The sequence below is a fragment of the Elaeis guineensis genome, chromosome 4, assembly GCF_000442705.2.
Source record: "Elaeis guineensis isolate ETL-2024a chromosome 4, EG11, whole genome shotgun sequence".
In the NCBI taxonomy this organism is placed as follows: Eukaryota; Viridiplantae; Streptophyta; class Magnoliopsida; order Arecales; family Arecaceae; genus Elaeis; species Elaeis guineensis.
Genome location: NC_025996.2, coordinates 19,342,083 through 19,362,551, shown reverse-complemented (window position 1 = coordinate 19,362,551; position 20,469 = coordinate 19,342,083). Strand labels below are relative to the sequence as shown.

General features: G+C 36.2%; 2 protein-coding genes across 3 annotated transcripts; both read right to left on the bottom strand.

Annotated features, from left to right (window-relative positions):
* Window positions 1–402: 402 nt before the first annotated feature.
* Window positions 403–9,892, bottom strand: LOC105043512 (protein FMP32, mitochondrial). The gene is made up of 7 exons (XM_010921082.4): window positions 9,280–9,892; window positions 9,065–9,196; window positions 8,918–8,977; window positions 1,751–1,827; window positions 1,600–1,656; window positions 904–970; window positions 403–814 (listed from the first exon to the last, which is right to left on the bottom strand). The coding sequence occupies exons 1-7, from the start codon at window positions 9,445–9,447 to the stop codon at window positions 695–697; spliced, it is 681 nt and encodes a 226-aa protein (XP_010919384.1). The 5' UTR covers window positions 9,448–9,892; the 3' UTR covers window positions 403–694.
* Window positions 9,893–10,870: 978 nt separating this feature from the next.
* LOC105043513 (uncharacterized) lies at window positions 10,871–18,530 on the bottom strand. Of its 2 annotated transcripts, none has more exons than XM_010921085.4 (5): window positions 18,243–18,530; window positions 17,004–17,173; window positions 13,259–13,313; window positions 11,293–11,362; window positions 10,871–11,199 (listed from the first exon to the last, which is right to left on the bottom strand). In XM_010921085.4, the coding sequence occupies exons 1-5, from the start codon at window positions 18,406–18,408 to the stop codon at window positions 11,082–11,084; spliced, it is 579 nt and encodes a 192-aa protein (XP_010919387.1). In that variant the 5' UTR covers window positions 18,409–18,530; the 3' UTR covers window positions 10,871–11,081. The 2 variants fall into 2 exon arrangements, with proteins under 2 accessions (XP_010919387.1, XP_010919385.1); XM_010921083.3 differs by having other exon boundaries at window positions 13,250–13,313; window positions 18,243–18,525.
* Window positions 18,531–20,469: the final 1,939 nt, after the last annotated feature.

Sequence of the window (20,469 nt, the reverse complement as noted above, 5' to 3'; positions counted from 1 at the left end):
TCTTATCCAGGAAACAAGCATTTGGTGTATCATGATCCTGTCGGACTGTTTAGAGAGGAAACAGTACACGATGGATAACTACGATCCCACCTGGTAAATGAAATGTTTTAATAGAATGGATGGTTGTGCTCTCATCACATACTTCAGACGATGGATGGCCGACCACATCGATCTTGTCTTGACACTGTATTTGGCAAGGCCAGCTTAACGAGCTGTGAGGAACCTTAAGTGTTCAGGTCATAAAGATGCCACGCAACATCAAGCGCTTCATTTTTCTCTTCGTAGCTGCTAATTGTGATTATTCCAACACAAAATTTATTGTACAAATTAGATTAAACGTGCAATTTTCCCTTTTAGACCTTTAAAACCAGACTGTCTCCACCAAAGATGAAAGAAGAGAAGGAAGCCAATATGCACAGAATGAAATTTCATTTTGTTTTCAGCTTTTTCTTTTTTCCTTTTTTTTTTTCCTTTTCATGAAAATAGTGAGTTCCCCATCATTTCCAAAATAAGCAGCAAGTAACGTAAACTGAATTCGGTATCATGAAACCTCAAGTTACAATTTCCAAGGGAAAAAAAAAAATTGATTGGACCACCAAATGATACATCATGGAGTCCAATATCATTAAAAAATTGAACATAATGAGATTTTTGGTGGTGCAAAATTTAATTTGGCGATGAAAAAAAGTTGCTTTTACATCAGGATGCGGACAACAGCAAGGCCAACGGCAGATATTGAAACAAGAGTACCAATGCAGTACTTTATAACCTCATATTTTGCTGCCTCTAGCTGAGCCCGTAATGTATGAATTTCCTGCATAAAAAGTTGCCAGATACATTTGTCACTAAAAGATTATAATTCAGACATTACGTAATTATTTTTTTTCCCCTAATAGACTTTACCCGGTCAAGCTTTGTAGTGAGATCCGTAGTTTCTGCACTCTGCTTGGCCAGTTCATCACGTATACGCCTGCACTCATTAGTTTAAAGAAACATTACATATTCTGTACAGAAAAAAAGGGCAAATTTTAATATATACAAATAAAGCCCAGACTAAGCTGTTATAATTTTTTATTGCTGGTTGCAATTTGCAGTACTAGGAGCATCAAAAAGTTGATCAAAAACTCAGATGGGCTTAGGTCAACCATAAAACAAACAAGATCCATCCCCAAGTGGCTAAATTAACTTGGATGCTGATCTCAAGCTGGATACGTTTACTGCTTTTGAGAATAATAACAAGTGCATGCTGGAAAAGAGCATGCCCATTTATCTCTAAACCTGATAAGACTACATCCTTTAATATTTTAACTTCAGAAATCTTGCAGAAACTGATCTCAGCTGGTCAGCAGTAGCCCAGTGTTAGATGATTTTCTGATCCAGATGGTCCGCATCATATTTAACACCCTAACATAAATGTCTTCAGTCCTATCACCAAAATATGGGGAAAAATACAAATACATTTCTTTTAATTATATTGGCATTCATTAAATGGCCAAAGTATGGCCATTGTGCCTTCAACTGCAAGAAAAAGCAAAGAATATTGGAAGATGAAACAGGAACATGACTCAGGATGAAATGGCGTTCCTCTTTTTTCCTTACCCTCTTTCAAGGTTTAGATCCAAACGTTGTCCAGCAGTAACTTTGTCAATCTCATACCTGTCTCGGAAAGATGGAACTTGGTGTGAAAATGCTTTTAGTTGTACTTCATATAGAGCAATAACATTTAATTTTTCAAATATAAAAACCAGACCTAAGTTCACTACGCATTTTCTCAATGTCACCTCGAAGTTTTTCCGTCTCACGTTGCAACAAAGAAAAATGGTGCTCCTGCATCCAGATAACATAATTACTTTACAGCAGTCACTGAATGTCTATCCTAGAACTAATAAATCATCTAAAAGATTGCATATATTAGCTCTCTTGGATTGGCTAACAGTTCATTAGCAGTACATGTGCAACAAATTTCCTACTTTTGCTGATCCTTTGAGAATACATGTTTGCGCAGATACAATATTAAGGCACGTTGACTGTATATTCTCAAACACGATCAAAACATGGTTCATTTACATCAGATTTGAATAAGATGAAAAGCAAATCAAGATCTAGAAGTAGAACAAGAATTGGATTAACATATGATGTCTTCTCAAAGAAGTAGAACCACAAGTTCTTGAACAGTGAAAATAAGATAGACGCTCAAGTCCTGCACATTAAAATAAGCAGAAAAACTTTCAAGTCAAAGCACTTATTAAATTCCAGTCACCATACCAGCAGCATACCAGTGGATATCCTACAAACCTGTCGTCACCTAGAACAATAAATCAATTATAGGCTATTTGATTGGGCAGTCGGGAAACATCTCTATTACACAAAAGGACATGTTAAAAAACATAGACCACTGTTTGATAAGCAACTTATGCAGCCGCACATGGGCATGCAGCATTCCAGAGCACCCAGCATCGTGCATAAGCCACCTCTGTAAATTGGACACCAAGCGGGTGCCCAAGTGAACTGCATAAGCCAAAGCCCTGAATATGTGGCCTCCACCTCCTCTACAATTTTTCTTAGTTTTCATCTGAATTTTACTAAAATGTTTCAAAGTTTTCTATTCTTTTATTTATTATGGGAAATTTTTAAATACAAACCACATAGGCACCCACCTAAGCAGCATTGCCACCTAAGCAGCCAATGCTGCTTTAGGTGGTTAAGCAGTACCTTGACCGCTTGGATGCCATAGCCACTTTTTGAAACCTTGTGTAGAACCATACCTCCCTATCATTTAGTAGCATATGACCTGTTTATATGAATCTCAATCTGATTCAGGCCATCTTCCATCCATCTACTAGGCAACCCTCCAATCAATAGTAACAAGAAATCCTAGACTTATTCTGTGTTTTACCTTGGTCTTTCATACCTTCTGCTTGCAACAACCTGACTGGTTCTACCTTATATTTAGCTGGTTTAGGATGCACATCACCTTGCGGTCCACCTCCGTTCTCTATGGCAACCACCATTGCAAAGTTGCCTCAAAAAGACCTCATAGAACTAACATTCCACTTGCATATAATAAATAGAAGTCTTGCATACTTCATACAAAATCATAACTATAACCATCATGTCCATGATTCTTTCCCAATCATTCCCATTCAGACCATTAAATAGCACCTCTGCATCACTTTTCCTTTCTTTTAGCATCAAGCTGATTCCTAATGCACATCTGAATCAGCTGATGCATAGAAACAAATTGTGTGTACAATCTCTCTCTTTAGAATAGCCCTACAGAGAGGTCTGGCAAATATGTTAAATTGGATATCATCTCCTAATTTTTCCCAAAGTAACCAAATTTTTCTCTCCAAAAAAAAAAAAAAAAATCCAATTTTTCTCCTAACAGATGTGCAAATCTCCTAAACAGATTCTCCTACCAGATGTTATGAGGTATGCTGTACCAACCTGGGAGGCTATCAGTACTGGAACAGGGCTCGTCAGTACAACCCCCAACCAACATATTTACTATTTGTTGTGCTGATTTCAATAGTGCACCATGTGTCAATATAAAAGCATAATATATCATGCTAGTACAGCAGTAAAATTTGGAATATTACTTCCAAAACTTTATGAAAATTCCATCTGTCAGTTGAAAGAAACTTGAAATAAAACAAAGAATATAAACTTGAAATCTTACCATCTGTCAGTGGACAGTTACTTGTGCATTCAACCCCATTGAAATTAAATTACAATTGGCTCTCACAATGTAGAGTTTACACTTTAAAAATAATATTATAGGAAAAGGTATCAAATGATAACGTCAGTTTCAAACTTGTTCAGCTGAAATAGGATATGTCACAATGCTATCCAAAACATCTGTTGTAGCTTGGCCAGAAAAGGATCCAAAACCAAAATTTGAAACCTTGTTGCTAAAATAATATGAAAAGAGTGGAATTCCTTCTTGGAAGTGCTGCAAATAGTACCTGCAACTCTCAGATATCCCCAGCTCATTCGCCCGTTTAGATGCATAACTCAATGGGTGCTCAGCCATTTAGGAAATCTTTCTGGAGCAGACTTTGACACACAAAACTTTCTAATTGCAAGTTTTCTTAGACAAGTCATCACAACTCTGAAACAGACTTCATATTACTGAACAGAGTTTGACACAAAACTTTCTCAACCCCTCAACAATAAGCTCAGTCTACCTGATTAAACTTATCCGCCATTTATTTACCTAAAAGAAAAAAACCTCATATGTATAGCCCATTTTTCAGTCCGTCTGTTTCAAATATGTCTCACTATGCTTGTTCTTATTTTATTATCTACTCCATGTACTATATAAAGGATATTTTTTATTTTCTAGTAAATTCATTTTTAAGAAAGTTTTTGTTCTTCCGCTTTCACATCAAAAGCATTAATCTTTTATAGGAGATTATTCAAGCATTGGCCAACATCCTCGAAAAAATCTGTTCCCACAACAAATCACTCCCTTGGACTTTCTGCACCAATATTGAGGTCCTTTGACCATGTGCACACAAACTTAAATAAAGTAGGAGACTGATTTTCTCCTGTGGAAGTCCAAGAAAACCATAATATGATCAAGGGAAAGGAGCTTTAGAAAGCTCAGATCACAAAAAAGAAAGAAGAAAAAAGAAAAAGAAAGGGTAAGACTCCCAATTATGGGAAATCAATTTTCCCCTAGCAGGTTCCTCCCTGCAACTAAAACACACAACAAGGTTAATTACTTTTTTTTTTATGATAAACAATAAATCTTGCATCTTTTCTTTTACTTAGTGTGGTTCATCCTTTAACCAAAATAAAAGGAAATGAAATACATTAAATTTTCAACCTGTAGAAAAAGATCTTTTTCATTAAGTCCACATGCTTAATTGCCTACTACTTGAAGCTCCATTTTTCTTAAAAACAATAACAGACATATTGGTTTTCCACCAAGCTCCATAAATCTGATCATCTGTGCTCTAATAAGTACTCAAAACCTCATCACCTCATAAGATGATTCACCAAACCAAGTAACACAATCATCATTCAAGTCGCCCGGAAAAAAAAGCCTATTTCCATCCATACAACGGTTTCATAATAATTATAATGACAAGACTGTTAGTCTTTCTTTTTCTTTGACTGTTGTAAGTCCTCATGTTGCATTACATAATTTAGTTAGCCTTCCCCTACCCCCCAAAAAAGTTTGGCTTTTGACTTCTCATTAAACCCATTGGCTCCACATTCCTCATCCCAACCTCTAAATTTTAAAGCTTCTGCTAGGGTCCTCTGTCTTAACCTGTTACCAAGGTTCTCTCTTCCAATTGACAGCTTTAAAGTTTCTCTTGTTTTCTACACAAAATACATTTAGGGGTGCACAATTTTTAGCACTAATATAATTAATTTTGCTTGGTTTCCTTTTACCCTTCATCAAGAATTAATCCATCCCTTGCCACCTTGATCCCTTCATCCAATGCAGGCCAACAGAAATTTCACAATGACCTCAGAATAAGGCTAGCCTATTCTAGACCAAACAATCTATTGAATATGGAACTATCATCAAATTCATTGCTGCTAGTTAATTAAAACTTTTGCAAACCACATTGAGCACATTCAACGCTACTTAATAATTACTCTTCCTTGACTAAAACCCTAAAATAATTATTGAATGAAAAGTACAGTGAAGGAATCTCCAACTCCTCCCCCCTAAACACATGTGTGCAACAGATGTTAATCTACCATGTATGTTGCTGTTAATACTCAGTAGTTCAGTACTTTCCCATGTATGACTGTCAAAAATACCTTTAGGTAGCCGATAGTATAGGAGGTATTAGATACCATAAATGGCCTAAGATTTCTACCATGTATATCTACAACTAAATTATACATTTACCATGTACATCTGATGGGACTCATAAAAAGTAAATTATTACGGACAATTATTATGAAATACACCATCTATCCCAGTTTCCATGGTATCAAAATTGTGAGCTCAATACTGCTTGCTGGCTGCTCATGATCGGAACACTCTCTCGATCATTATTTCTTTGTTTATGATTAACATATTCTTCAAATCCACCGTAACTGATTTCTCTCTACCAAAAGCAACTCACAACAATTGCCAAAACAAGCAAAGGCCAAAATTTTAGCATGTGGCACAATTTTTATACAATATCATCACCATAACTTCATTTGTTTCCTTAGCCTCTAAGACAAACTTTGGCAATCTCACCCAACACCTTTTAAACTTCTCCCTTGACAACAGAACCCTTGTTTAACCAGACTTCATAGACCCCTCTTCAACCATTTGTTCCCCTTCTTTACACCTTCATACCCCTCCTTTGAGCACATGCCTTTATCTCTCCTCTTCCTTTATTTTTTTCTATCAACCTCCTATTTGCTCAAAACCCATATAATCACAAAAGATTATGTCTAAAGCTCTCCTCAGCCTCCTTATAGTCAAAACAGATTGTTGGTAGAATGCAAATTGACACTTTTCACATCTGACACTCACATCAATGTTAGTTTATTATTCAATAGTTGTTCCTTGCAGTTCCCAACTCTTTTTAACCCATCTTTGTTAAACTTTAGGGCAACAAAACAACCAGTGATCTTTTCTCTTGAAACCATCATGAAAGCAAAAAGCCTTTGATAGCATGTGACAAGTGAAAGCAATGAATAATACTGACAGGTTTAAGAACAGAAATATCAAATATGTATGCAGTTAAAGAAATTTAATATTATAAAATGAGTCGAGGAATTTCTCATATGAGATGCAAGAAAACAACCTTTTTCATACAAATAAGTTGGAAATGAAAATTGATATGATGAAACAAAGGAAGGGCTAGACTCTTTTTGATTTCCATCTGCAAGTATCATTGTTTGGTCAAGTTGTCAAAAATTGCAACTTGCCCAGAATGAAAAATGTGAAGGTTAACAAGGATCCTCTAGTGAATAGAGGTTTGCAGAAGCCCTTGCTCCAAATCAGTCTTCTGTTAACACCATCTACAACCTCTAATCCACTTACTCTGGATGTTGTGCAAGACATGATCAAGCAAACACTCTAGCACATATTCGAATGGACAGATTTCAGTGTTTCTGACATGTCAAATTCATTCCTTCTTTTTCATTCATCTAATTCCTTCTTCTCTCTACACTCATCAAAGCATTTTCTGAATTGATGGATAAATTTTCACTTTGGTGTTTCTAGATACATGAAATGTAATGCTACTTTCAATTGATTGACATCTTTCCCCCTTTATTAATATCACACTGTTTATAGCTCTGCAATCTTTGCTACTTGTGATGGTTTTGTTAAACTTCTCTCTAATGAAAGGACTCTTTCTGGTGAATTCCTTATTCCAAAATTTTCAATGAATTCAGTATCCATTAGAAAGTTGTGTGAACAAGGTCTCACCATTGACCTTTTGCCCTTAGGCTGTTGAATGCAGGATTTGTTGATTAGGAAGCAAAATGGGAAAGGACATAAAGCCAGCCATTGTTCTTCCTTAACACCATATTCCTTAATGATTTCGTACCCACTTTGATGTTGCTTGAACACAATATGTGTTCTATACTTTAGCAGAGCTACAATTCTGCTCTTCCTTTTAATCTTAGTGATATGCATCTTCTGCTCCTTTTGATTTGTGGAGGCCTGCTACTATTGTCTTTATGGGATGAAACACCCACATGTTATACCTGTTGCTGCACACTTACACATATACTAGTATCTTACATATGCTATATATGCGTATTAAGAAAAAGAAAAACAGGGAGGGGGAGAGATTATTTGAGAGAGAGAACTAATTCACTTGGGATTTCTTTGAGAGGGAAAGATACCACATTTAAGAGGCATTTGTTGGGGATTCTTTAATAGAAAAAAAAATAACATATTTATAGGACAACGCATATGAGTGGCATGGGAGTTCACTGTTGGAGTCCAGCTTAACATGACCAACTCCATATTTTCCATTAGATATAGTAGATATGTTGCATTTGCATTCCAAATTTTCTATAATCCTAAACATATTAAAAAAGCTATTTCCAATAACTTCTATTTGCTTTGACTACAATGGTGAATATTCATCTAAGTGTTTCAGTGCTTCACTGACTATAGGACAGCTATCTTATACTGATACACCAGAACAAAATGGTTTTCCAAACATAAGAAGTGTCATATTATAAAAGTTAGCTCTCTGTACATACTGGGCTTGTTATATATCAGCCACCTCAAGATATTCTAAGTTCATTTCTAACCAAAATGAGGCCCATCTCTAACTCCAATAACCTAAAATCAGTGATCCAACAATAGAGGTCACTACCATCTACGTGACAGGCACAAGCCCATGTATCTCCATGGTTATAACTGCCATACAGTATGCTATGCCTCCAGAGATCATTGTTTTTTAAAAACCAACACATTGGACCCTATTGGATTACCCAACTACCTGTTCAGTAAAATGCAAATGGGCATATAGAATCAAAAACAAAATTTTATGGATCCAGTGAAAAGTGTAAAGCTCAATTAGTAGCCAAGTATTAGTCCTAAATATGGAATTGATCATAAAGAAACATTTGCTTAATGGTACTGCCCTCTGGGTTGCCTCGTCAATAAGACAGCCAATAGGCTTTATCATGAGCTATATGCTTGTCCGAAAATTTTGCATTTGAACTAATGTGGTACATCCATATTCATCTACAAAACAACTATGGGATTTGTGTCACTTCTTCTATACGTCGACAATATGATTATCACAAGTGACCATTTGGATGGTGCAGATGACATCAAGCATTTTTTTTCAATACTTTATTCAGTGTAGGAGAAAAAGAAAAAAAAGGCATTTTTTCTACTTTCCCGATCCAGGACTCAACTAACAAAACCAAAAATGCTTTTATATATCTATTTTATCATGGCAGTAGCAAAAGAACAAATCAGTACCTGGGAGCTTTTCACTTCAGATTTGAATTTGGAAAGACTGGCATCCTGGATCATCTCACTCTACACATCATCCCACTACATTCAGCAGGCATGGCATCCCACTCCAAACAATGAACTAAATATCTCGGAGGTTTCGAAACAACTTACCTTCTGCATCTCTCCCTTGGAGACGAAAGACTGTGACACATTCTCCAAGCTATCATTCAATACTTCAGTGATTGCCGAGGTGATGGCCTCCGCATGCTTTGAGGGCACGCCCTCCGCCTCCAGCCGCCTCACCTGCAAACCAAACAAGAAGATTCCATTACCGGCACGATCAAAAGGAATCCGAACCCGAGAATGGGGGAAGAGGATAAACATACCAACGCTAACGTGTCGACGAGAAACGCTCGCTTTCCGTTGGACTTGATGAGCTGGGACATAGGGCGTGAAACGGTGTTACCGTTCCTCGCAGGGAATAGAGCCCATCGAGGGCTCTGGTTGATATGGAGAAGCGAACCTCCTCTCTTGAAAGCAGCAGTAGCAGACATCGAAAGGATGCGAGGAAGAAAAATTTTTTTTTTTTTTTGGTACAAACTATTATGAATCCAAATTCCAAACTCCCATCAGATGTTGGTGGTGGGCTGGATGGCTTCTTGGCCAGCAAGACATGAAGACATCCCTCTATCTGTTTGTTTATATTCCCCTCTCAGTTTGCTTCCGGCCCTCTCCCTGCCCCAGCCTTTGTCTCACGATCTCTAAGAAACGTTTGTTTCTTCGGGGAAAGAAAGAAGATCGAACATGGAAAACGCGGCGGCGAGGCGTGGAAACCGGAAAGAGAATTCGCCACCTCCGTTTTGCCGGTCTCTTTCCTGCTTTCTTCTTTTTGACTCGCCTCGCGGAGAAGAGGCTTTCCAGTTTCCTTTTATTAATGGAAAATATTTGTCGGTCCTCCTTTTTCTCTGCGCCCGCCTTGAGGGCGATAGCCCATACCGTGGGGTTTCCCGTGCCCTTCGGCAGCTTGGTCGTTTCTTCGTTTATTGATTGCATTTTTTTTCCTATTTGCATTTTGTAAATCTTTGCGGCTTTTGCCGTGATGAGGGTTTTCTTTTTTGGGTTAATTTAGCAATGCTTTGACAATTAATAAATTCCAAATGATGGCTTTGCTATAGTTTATTATCACATTATCTTGTTTTTCCAGAAATGCTTGCATGGGCACTCCACTCAGAGGGTAAAAAATCACACGAACCTACACGAACAAATTGAGATTTTTTTTTTAAAAAAAAGAAATTTCAAATAGATATCAATAATTAATTTTAAAGAAATTTAAAAATAATTTGAGGACACGTCAATAAACAAGGGCACCTGTCCGAACGTTTGGACTGTTGTTTTTGACGATGATACCCGTCAGCTGCGATGATAAATTCGTAACTAGAAGCCATTCTCTTCATGTTAGGATCGAAGATTGCATCTACCAAAAGATAGGTATTTTTTTCTATAAAAAAAAAAAAAGAGATGCGAGTTTTATGGTACCATGACACCGATGCGATCATGATAGGACCCAGCTAGCGACACGAATCATTTTTTAAAAATTATAGAGCCCGAAGTAAAATATTAATTCAGACACCCAATAACGCCACCGTCCCCACTCAACATGCCAGTTCAAGCATAGCGAGCTGCCAAGATCCACCATGGCATTATTCCGCTGCGTCCTTGCCTTAGGACATCCCGGTGCTGAAGTGGAACAGTAAAGAAGGTCCATCAAACTAACTCGAAGAACAAGCGAAGCGACAATGCATGGTCCTCATACATAACAGGAAGGTAATCCAGTAAATGTTTAAAATAAATTGCTGCATGACAAATGGATGTATGTAGATGAGGAAGAGCACATTGGTGCTTCACAAAGAACAGGATCATCTTGCCATGATCAGAAAGACAAGACATCATAGATCTCCCGTCCATACCCTTCTGAAATTACAAAATGGAGCTTTATAGAAGACAGGAATATTTGCAGGTTTGCCACCATCAGCAAGCAAACACATCATAGATCTGAGGTCTAATACATCATAGACCTGATGTCCATACATTTTGTAATTGTTCTCTAGCAATTACAAAATTAAATAAACCGATTACAAAATGGAAATGAATAGTTCCAGCTGTGATTTTACATTTGAGGTTTAGGTTTCTACTTGGGACGCCTGCGGTCATACAATATGTCATCAAAGCTATCTTTAATCTGGTTGCCTACTCTGATAAGGTTCCTGGCCACACCTGAAGCCACCAGTCCAGCATTCCTAGCAAACCTACATCATCATAAGTTTCAGCACTAATAATTTTCCTTTTAATGATCACCAAAAGCAAAGACTGTAAAATGAAAATACAATCCACATGCTTACTTGCTAAAGAAGTCCTGTCCTGATGATGTTGTCGGTCCGTAACCTTGTGGTTGAGAATGAACTGGAGCATCTACAAGATTGTCGAGGCATCAGGTCACAATAACAGCCTTTTGGGAGCGTAAAATCAACTTAAAGTAAGAAGAACTCATAGTCTGCAGGTAAGGCATTACTGCTTGAATTAAATTTCTTAGGTGTCCTCAAACTTCTGTAATATGTCATTCACAGCAAAAGTTGAAAGGATCTTGTCGCTAAGAGATCCTTCATATTTGACATGCAGTTCTAGGCTGATGAGAACTGGATTCAGAGTGAACATACACATAAGATGTATGCTCATCTTAAAATGAGTCAGTATCTTTTTAGAATTAGGAGATATTGTTTCAGGATTGCTATGATGCATCAAATATATACTTATATAGGAAAACCAAGGCCTTAGATACCAATACCGAAACAGTATGATACCAGTACCAATGATACATATTGAAAGTAACAGCATCAAAAAGAAAAAAAAAAGGCAACCAATACAGTTAGCATGATACTATCAGCATGCACTGGTATAAAGTGGAATGGTTGGTACATACTAGAATGGAAGGTTTTAGGATCCCGGAACCCATACCAACAGTGGTTTCACATCGAAACGGTTCAATATTTACTGTACCATGCTGTTTCATCAGTATTTGAATCCATGTGAGAAACTGATATATTTTGGTCTATGAGTGATTTTGGCTTTTTTTCTCTTTTCCTTTTCAGTTGCTAATTAATATACAATGCTACATACAGTTTTTCTTTTCTTTTTTTCCATGTAAGCAGATGGTGGGTTTTGGCGGCCTTTTTTTTTTTTTGGTTTTTCTGTTTTTTTTGGTTTCCACTGGGCTCCGACATGCCCCCCCCCCACAAACAAAAAAAAAAAAAAAAACCCCACCCCACCAAACAAACCACAATAAAATTTAAAAAAAAAAACACACACACACACCTTTTCCATAACAGGTGGAGGTTTCTGATTTCTCTTGAACGACAAATGATGAGGATATATCCCACCCTTCCTTTTTTGTGGTGAAATCCTAGGGAGGTAGAAAGCAACCTAAATCAAGATTTAAAAGGATCTACCATTTCCTGGCCTGCAGTAGAGCACACACCGATTGTTCTGGAGCTCCAGACCTCCATTACTCAGTTCAAATGTCCACCAGGAAGAGTGTGTTCTCCTACCTCTTTGAACATCATCAAAAGGAGAAAGGAAGTTTCTTCCTAATAATACAAATGATGCTGCAGGAACAGCCTTAATAAAGCTCAAGCTAGGCATCAAAATATTAGGAGGAACTACTAGGGCTTAAATCAAGTGCTCTTAGGATCAGAAGTTATCCCAAAAAAAAAAAAAAGAAATTCTAGATTTTAAGAAATTTTCAAAAAAGACTATTTACATCATTAAGTACTGTCCATGACTCCATTCTGTTTTTCACACAGTTTCTTCTTGCTTCTTTCAATGTTTGATACTATCATCTTTTCTAACTTCCTCTTAGATTAACAGAATTAAAAGATCTACCCCAAGAGGTTAGTTGTTAAATATTCATGGAGGCTACAGACTGGACCATTGTTCCATGACATGTCTACCCTAGGCAAGTGTGTCCCATGACAAAAAGGACACTCAGGAAATTAGGGAAAATATTACCACTTCCATTTCCCATCTTTCCACTACAAAGGAAGTAACACATTTAAATCCCACAAAAGCTCCAAGGTTTTATCATTTGCCTAGCTTTCAATGAAACTGAACTTTTCCAAGGTCCAGCTTTACATCCCAAAGCCTCAACCAACTGATAAAGACATGCTTATTAAATATCTCTATGATATGCATCACAAGCTTGTAGTTGATAGATTTCATCAGTTCAAGGCACATGCCTCTAAGCATATATACAAGCACTGGTTGTGTTTCCATATAAATAAAGTATTCCATATATTAAAATACCTTCCTTACTGTGAACATGAGCAGGCATATGATCAGCAGTTGATGTTCTTCTATCCATTAATATCTGCAACAAGTTTTACTTCAATTATTAAATAAGCAGTAAAAAGATAGCACTCGAAGTTATATAAAGATAGCACTCAAAGTTATACTTTTTGCATGTAGCGTAAAAAACATATTTTAAACAGCTCAGTGCATGCTGAAAAGCTTGATAAAATATCAGTAAGAATAGAAATCTCAGCAGTTCTATATTTCGGGAAAAAAAAAAAAAAACAGATGGCTTGATAAATATGACTGCTTTTGACAAAGATTTCTAATTGGTGCACTCTGAAGAGTAAATATAAGTACCATCCAAGGCAACCAGATAGAATACATAGTAAAACCAGTGCTCATGACTAGAAATAGCATAAATTCCAAAAGGAACAGGACTGTTAGAGAAGAATTAAAACTGCTGACAGCTATAAAATCTGTAAATTACAAGTAATAGAAAATCAAAGCTTTCATTGATTCATGACGTACACTGACCATCAGCAGACAGCTTAAAATATGAAATGCAAAGAGTAGCATATAAAGTCATTGATAAAGAAAGCATCATGAGCAGAAAAGTAGAATGAAACAAACAAGAAGCGATGAAATGAAAACAAATGAAATTCAAAGTTGTCTGGATAATAACATTACGATGAAGGGAGACATAATTATCAAATAATTACAATGAAGGAAGATAAGATATAATTACTATATCAAAGCTTTGCAGGGAGAGATTGGCGCCATGAGGTACATAAATGCAAAAAAGCACTAAACAGTTTAAAACACAAAATATGTGGAGTAGAAAGTCGTTGATATAGAAGAACCATTGAAGAAATAAATAATGGAAATTACAAAACAGAATATGGCCAAATGATTGGTGAAAGGCAAAGTTGCTTGAATAAAAATATTATGCAGGATCATATTTGCCATAACCAGATTTATCAATTGGTAAAAAATTAAAACCAGATAATCATGGCCTTAAACATCCAAACACAATCCATTAAGAATGTGACTTATATGGGACATCATTTCTCTCATATATTCTATGATTTCAAGCACACCTAGATTAAAAGCCTGCAAAAGACTGTAAATTGTAGATACAACAACAAGTAACTCATATTTGCTTATTTGACAGAATGTCATGCTGAACCATGGATAATGTTTCAATTCAGAAAATCCAGCATGTGCTGATAAATCTGATGAGTTGATACTTGATAGGTTTGGCAGAAGTACAATACTGGTATGTTTTGGCACATACCAATCTGTACACCCAAATAATTTTGTTGCAACAAGTAAATAAAAAACATATAAACAGAAAAGAGTATGTATCATATCTTATTCAAGATAATTTTGTCAACTAATCAGTATTATCTAGATTGCAGTTGCATATCCTCTTGAGCTAATAACATAGGTGACTTTAGCATATAAAATTTACATGAGGTTCTTAAATGCTTTTATTATAGGTACATGTTTAACCACGTGTGCGTTCAGCTCCAGTAGAAACAATGGATGTGTTCTCTCATCCTTCAGTTATACTCTGCAGAAAAAAAAAAGTGTGCTCGTGCAAAAATCATAAATTGTGGATCAATATAATCCAAGAGAACAGTCTCAGAGTTACTGCCTCTTATGCTATCCTCCGGTGAAGCAATACATTTCTCATTTCACAGACACCAAATACGAATTAGAGATTCCTTTGCTTTTTTTGGGGAAAAACATTTTACCTCATGTTTCAGCCTTATTTAATTATTTTGTAACATTTCTCATAAATGATTAGACTTAAATATCCAAGTCAGTGCAAGATGAAGAGCTGATAGCAAAATCACATGCGAAAAAGGTTCTTCAAATAAGAAGCAAGGCTAGAAAATAATATATAACTGGAGAATCTACTGACACTGATAGAAGAAAAAATTATGTGCCCTAGAAAAAACAATAATCCACATTATGTTTAAATTATGCTCCATAAACTAGCTTAGTGGTAGTATATAAGAAAAAGAAAATAACATCCAATGCCTGAACTTGGCAAAACAACAAATATGGTGGTTGTATTGCGGCAAAATGCCTAAAGGTAAAGCTGTCTCTGGTTGTGAAGTTATTCTAGAGTAAATGGGTTAACATATTTGGAAATAACTTTATTTTGGAGTAATCTTCTCCACCATATCAGGTGGAATAGTTTACTATGAATTATCCCTAAACATAACTCTGCTTACTTCCAAAATACTCATTTTGTCCTTGGATCAAGTGGCTTGCAAAAGAGTTTATTTCGTCATGCTAAAATTAGGGCCAGCAAAATCCAACCTGCACGAACCTGCCCGAAATAAATGTGTTTGGGTGAGATTTCTTTAAAATCACATCCACTCCGGATCAACTTGAAATAAACCAACTATAAATGGGTCGCAAGGTGTTATGGAGTGATGAACAAGATGGACATAGGTTTATATAATTATGCTTTATTTTTTAGTTATATGTATGATTGAGTGAAAATTTAAATAGGTTGGTAGGTCGATAGGGGTTCATATAGAATAAATGGCTGTGGTTTTACATTCTCCAACCTGATCATAAATGGTTCAGGCATGGGTTGAGAGTCATTCGATCTGAACTTGGCCTAGGTGTCACTAGTTAAAATGGTCTTATTCCACTTTAACCCTGAATCAAACACAGGGTTTAACTGAATTCTGAAGATGGAAACATCAAAAGGTAAGAATTCAAATTCAAGAAACTATTTTTATAAGGACAGTGCCCTGCAGCTGAACAGAAATATATACAAACATGTTATCCTCTGAGAGCTTTAAATCATTTACTAATTACTGATTTCCATATTACATTAAGTGCAGCAAGTATCATGCTAATGAAGAGTCATGATAAAGTTGTTGCATAGTGTGTGATAATGATGGCATTTGTCACATCAAGTCGATGCAATATACCTAGGTGTAAACCAAATGTTACACCACTTACATTTCATGCTTAGCCTGCTTCATATTGTTTAATCACTAGTTGCATCATCTATGCATGATCAGATCACATCTTAGCATCTTTAAAGTAATCATATAACTTCTTATGAATTTTACATATAAATTGAAATTATTTTGCATTTGTCTGTGTGATATAACATAATGGTAGTTTGTTTTAGCTTGTGGTTTAGAATTTCCTTAGAGAAGTGCACATGTCCAGCACAAGTTCATCAATAATTAACACACATCTTTAGGATGACTGATGATGCTATATTTGGCATAATGGGTTAGAAGTCGTATTTGAGTCTTCAAAACCATGCCTCTCCATGTATCCTATCAACTATAAAAGTAGTTATAGCCTCATGGAAAATGAAAAGCTTTTTCTCTTCATATCTTAATATTCAACTTATGTACCTTTCACCACCGAGTGGTTGATATGGTATATATATATTTGGCACCCTAACTAGCAAAAGCATGAAATTGGTGCTTCTATTGATGAGTGGTGAGGCTAAATGGTTAGTGGCAACTCTACAGCCATAATTGACAACACAAGTGAAAACAAAAGTTGTGTTGATGAAATTATTAGATCAACATTCACAATGCAGATATGGCATATTATTTATAACTTTGGAATGCCTGTGCATATTGATCCTATTATACATGTAGAAATATGATATTTCACATATAAGGTAGCAATAAATGTAGAAAAATTACAGAAATTTCATCTAAGAAACCATAAATAAATAAATAAATAAATAGAGAGAATTATGTCTAATAAGAACCTCCAGGCCAGCACAAAGTGGCAACTCGGGTTGCTTCTCTCCCTTCTCCATAGAGCTGTCTTTGTTATTTAAGAATACCGAGTAACCAACACAAGCATATTTGAAGTCAGACAGGTTACGATCTTCTTGAGTAGCTTCAATCTCTGACTCCCCAATCATGTAGTTAGGTACTGTCAAAAGGTTCACATGTAAGAATATTTAGTTGCTTCCAAAATAAAATTGCATGACACAAGCTTACTAGCAAGAGATCACAAGAATAGAGTTGAATAACTGAAATTACGAAAAAATGTATTTTCTATATAGTTCCTTAATCAGATTATAGTGAATAATAAAGTTAAGGTGCAAAATATAGCAGAAGTTTTTTTTTTTTGGTGAAAAAAAAAAAGGTGGGGTGGAGGGGAAAATGAAGGGCAACAAAAGAAGATTAAGCAACCACACCTGTCACACTATGTCCTGTGAATCTACAAGTTTAAGAACCATATAAAAAAGAAAAAATACAAAAAGATTGTTGTCTGAATTTGAACATCCACATAATTAGCATTTGTTCATAAGATTCTGCATCCTATGTGGTAATTGAAACCAGTTCTTTCCACCCACTTCATCACCAGCAGATGCACTATCTAATTTTATGCCAATCTTATTTCCAAAATAACCTAGAAATTGTAACAAGGTAATCCTTGGGGAAAAAAGGATGCATAAAACAAGAAACAAGTCATACAGAGCAAGAAAAGCCAGAGGTGCTCCCAGGATTTTCCTAAAATACATTGTCCGACAGCATTTATCCTGGTTTTGTTCCTCATTTGATGAAATCAAATCTGGTTAAGCAACACGATTAACGGCAAGAACAGTCCTTTACATGACCATCAACGTCAATATTTCTTGATTCGTGAATTGATATCTTTTCCGGAACCTTAAAGGCACGAGCAAATACAAGGTTCAAACGAAAACGGCACTTCACAATTCATCAAGCGCACTCCCACAAACGAAAGAATACTGAATAGATCTCTTGAAACTCACCCTATTTCCTCTACTCTCACGAAATCAATTGTTCGGCCTCCTATTCATCTGCACGCATCATTAATTCCTCTTTTAATTGGTTCTTTCAGAAGCACAAAAACCAAGAAGATCTTCTTTTTGAATCATTGAAAACAATTTAATAAAATCAAATCAAGAACCCAAAGAATCTAGTCGAAAAAAGAGAGAAAGACCGGGGGGAAAAAAGGGCGAAAGAAAGCGAACCTTGCTGCAGGTTCCTGCTGATGCCGACGCAGAGGGGGTTGCGGGCCTCTGATTTGAGGACAGAAGAGTAGAAGAGGCATCCTTTGCAGGACTTCGCCTTGGGGTTTGGGACATGGCCGGGGCTTTGCCGTGGATCGCCACCACCAACCGATGAATCCTCCTCCATCGCGCGAGATGGATTTCTCTCCCTATCTTTTGCCCCAATTCGCCCTTTGCTCTAAAGTCCGATGATGATGGCGGAGTAGAACGAATAAGACGAGAGCGACATCGCCTGGGCCTCGTGGGCAGGGCTTTATAGCCGCCTCTTAGGGGTGAGAGTGGACCGGATAATATCCGTCCATTTTCATTTTGATATCGGAATCTATTTGGTTGCGAACAGAAGTTTAACCAACCGACTAACATCAACATCCATATCTAAATATTTAATTTTATTTATAATTTTATTAATTCATATTATTTTTTTTAATTTCATTATCAATTTTTTTAAAAAAAATATTCAAGAGATAAAATAATAATAATAAAATTGATTCAACTCTCGCTAAGCAAATGATATATGTTTTGAAACGTTTGTGTCATAAAATGGTGAGATAAGGATCCGTTTAAATAGAGCCGACCAGACATAAAATGATATTTATGCTTCCAAGTGACTAAGAACAAATAGATAATTTATCATGAACCTATCCATATGCCGAGGGAGAAGGCAGGCTCATTTGGATTGAAGGCCAAGTGCACTGGCCCTGATTTCTCTAAGCCAACTTAAAGTGTTGCCCATGACAGATAATCATATTTTTTTTCTATCATAATTAAATTTTTTAAAATTTTTTAATTTCTACAAATCGAAGATATCTGCATCAAGTGATACTAAGATAATATTTTGCTCTATGTTTTTTTCTCCACCGTCACTGTAATCATTATAAAAAACCTTTTTTTTTTTTCCTACAGTGATATACAAATTCTTTTAAAAAAATTTATGAAAAAGCTTTTAATGGCGCAATTTGCATAGAAATGGTGACAACTTTTAATATCTGCGGCAACTACAACAAAATTAGCATGAAACACCACAGGATTTTTAATGTCTATTATTGGCACATCGTGCCCAACAATACAATTTGATCTTTAAATTTTGGATGATGTACAAAGGCATGGAGGACTAATCAAAAGCAACATGGAAATATTTTAATTGCTAAATGAAAAGGCCTTTTCCTTCAATCTGAAAAAACTTTTGCAGCACCCCGAGGAAGTTATCTGAACAACAAAAAAAAGCTTGGGACCACTTAGGCTATCCTAACATCCAATGCCATACTCATGACAAGATTTATTGGTTTCTAATGGTTGACTCCTTTCAGCTTTATTTACCAGTTGACAAGAAGGACGACAAATTATCTCCCGTTTTAGTGAGGTGTTTCGCCTGAAAATCATTAGCTTCGTTATCACTTATCAACCATGCAAGTCTAAACCCCAAATGACCAGAGATCTTTATGCAAGGATCAGGACTATCAATCTATTAGGTGAATGCTTCAGCATATATTCCTTACTAGGTTTCCAGTAGTCCTTTTTGGATCATCTTATTGAGCTTGATGGGTAATGTAGCATGTGTTTGTTCCAGTTAAAGGTTTAGCCTGATTAAACTCATAAGCTAGACCTATTTGACATATTCTCGTGGAGTCATGCTTAGCAGTCTAAAATATGGGAAGATCCAGTAGTTTCAAAAAATCGCACTCTAATTATTTTTTTTCACTCAAATATGCGTTTCCTAGTACTATCTGGTGCTATAAACAGTTTTTCTTTTTTTTTTTTTTTTTTTGGAGATAATAGTTCCATGAAACCCTTTCACTTTGTTGCAAATGATTCCTAAGAGATTTGAAAATATAGGAGATGTTTGATTCGCAATCAGAACCAGAATTGGAATAGATTGAGATGAGAATCGGAATGATCATAGTATTTGGTTCGTAACCATAATTGAAATTAGAATAGAGACCTGAATTCTTAAAAAAAGTTAGGATTGGATTTTAGGAGGATGGGCTCATTCCCAATCTACCCTAAAATTCGAATCAAAATAGAACTCCTTCCAAACAAATGGTTGGAATGGAAGTCACCCATTCCTATTCCAAGCCCCAACTCCCTCCAACCAAACACCTACATATTCTACAAATGACTGGATACGTGGAGTGACTTTCCATGCAAGGTATATGTACTTTGCGCGTACAGTGAGAATGATAGTGGGCTT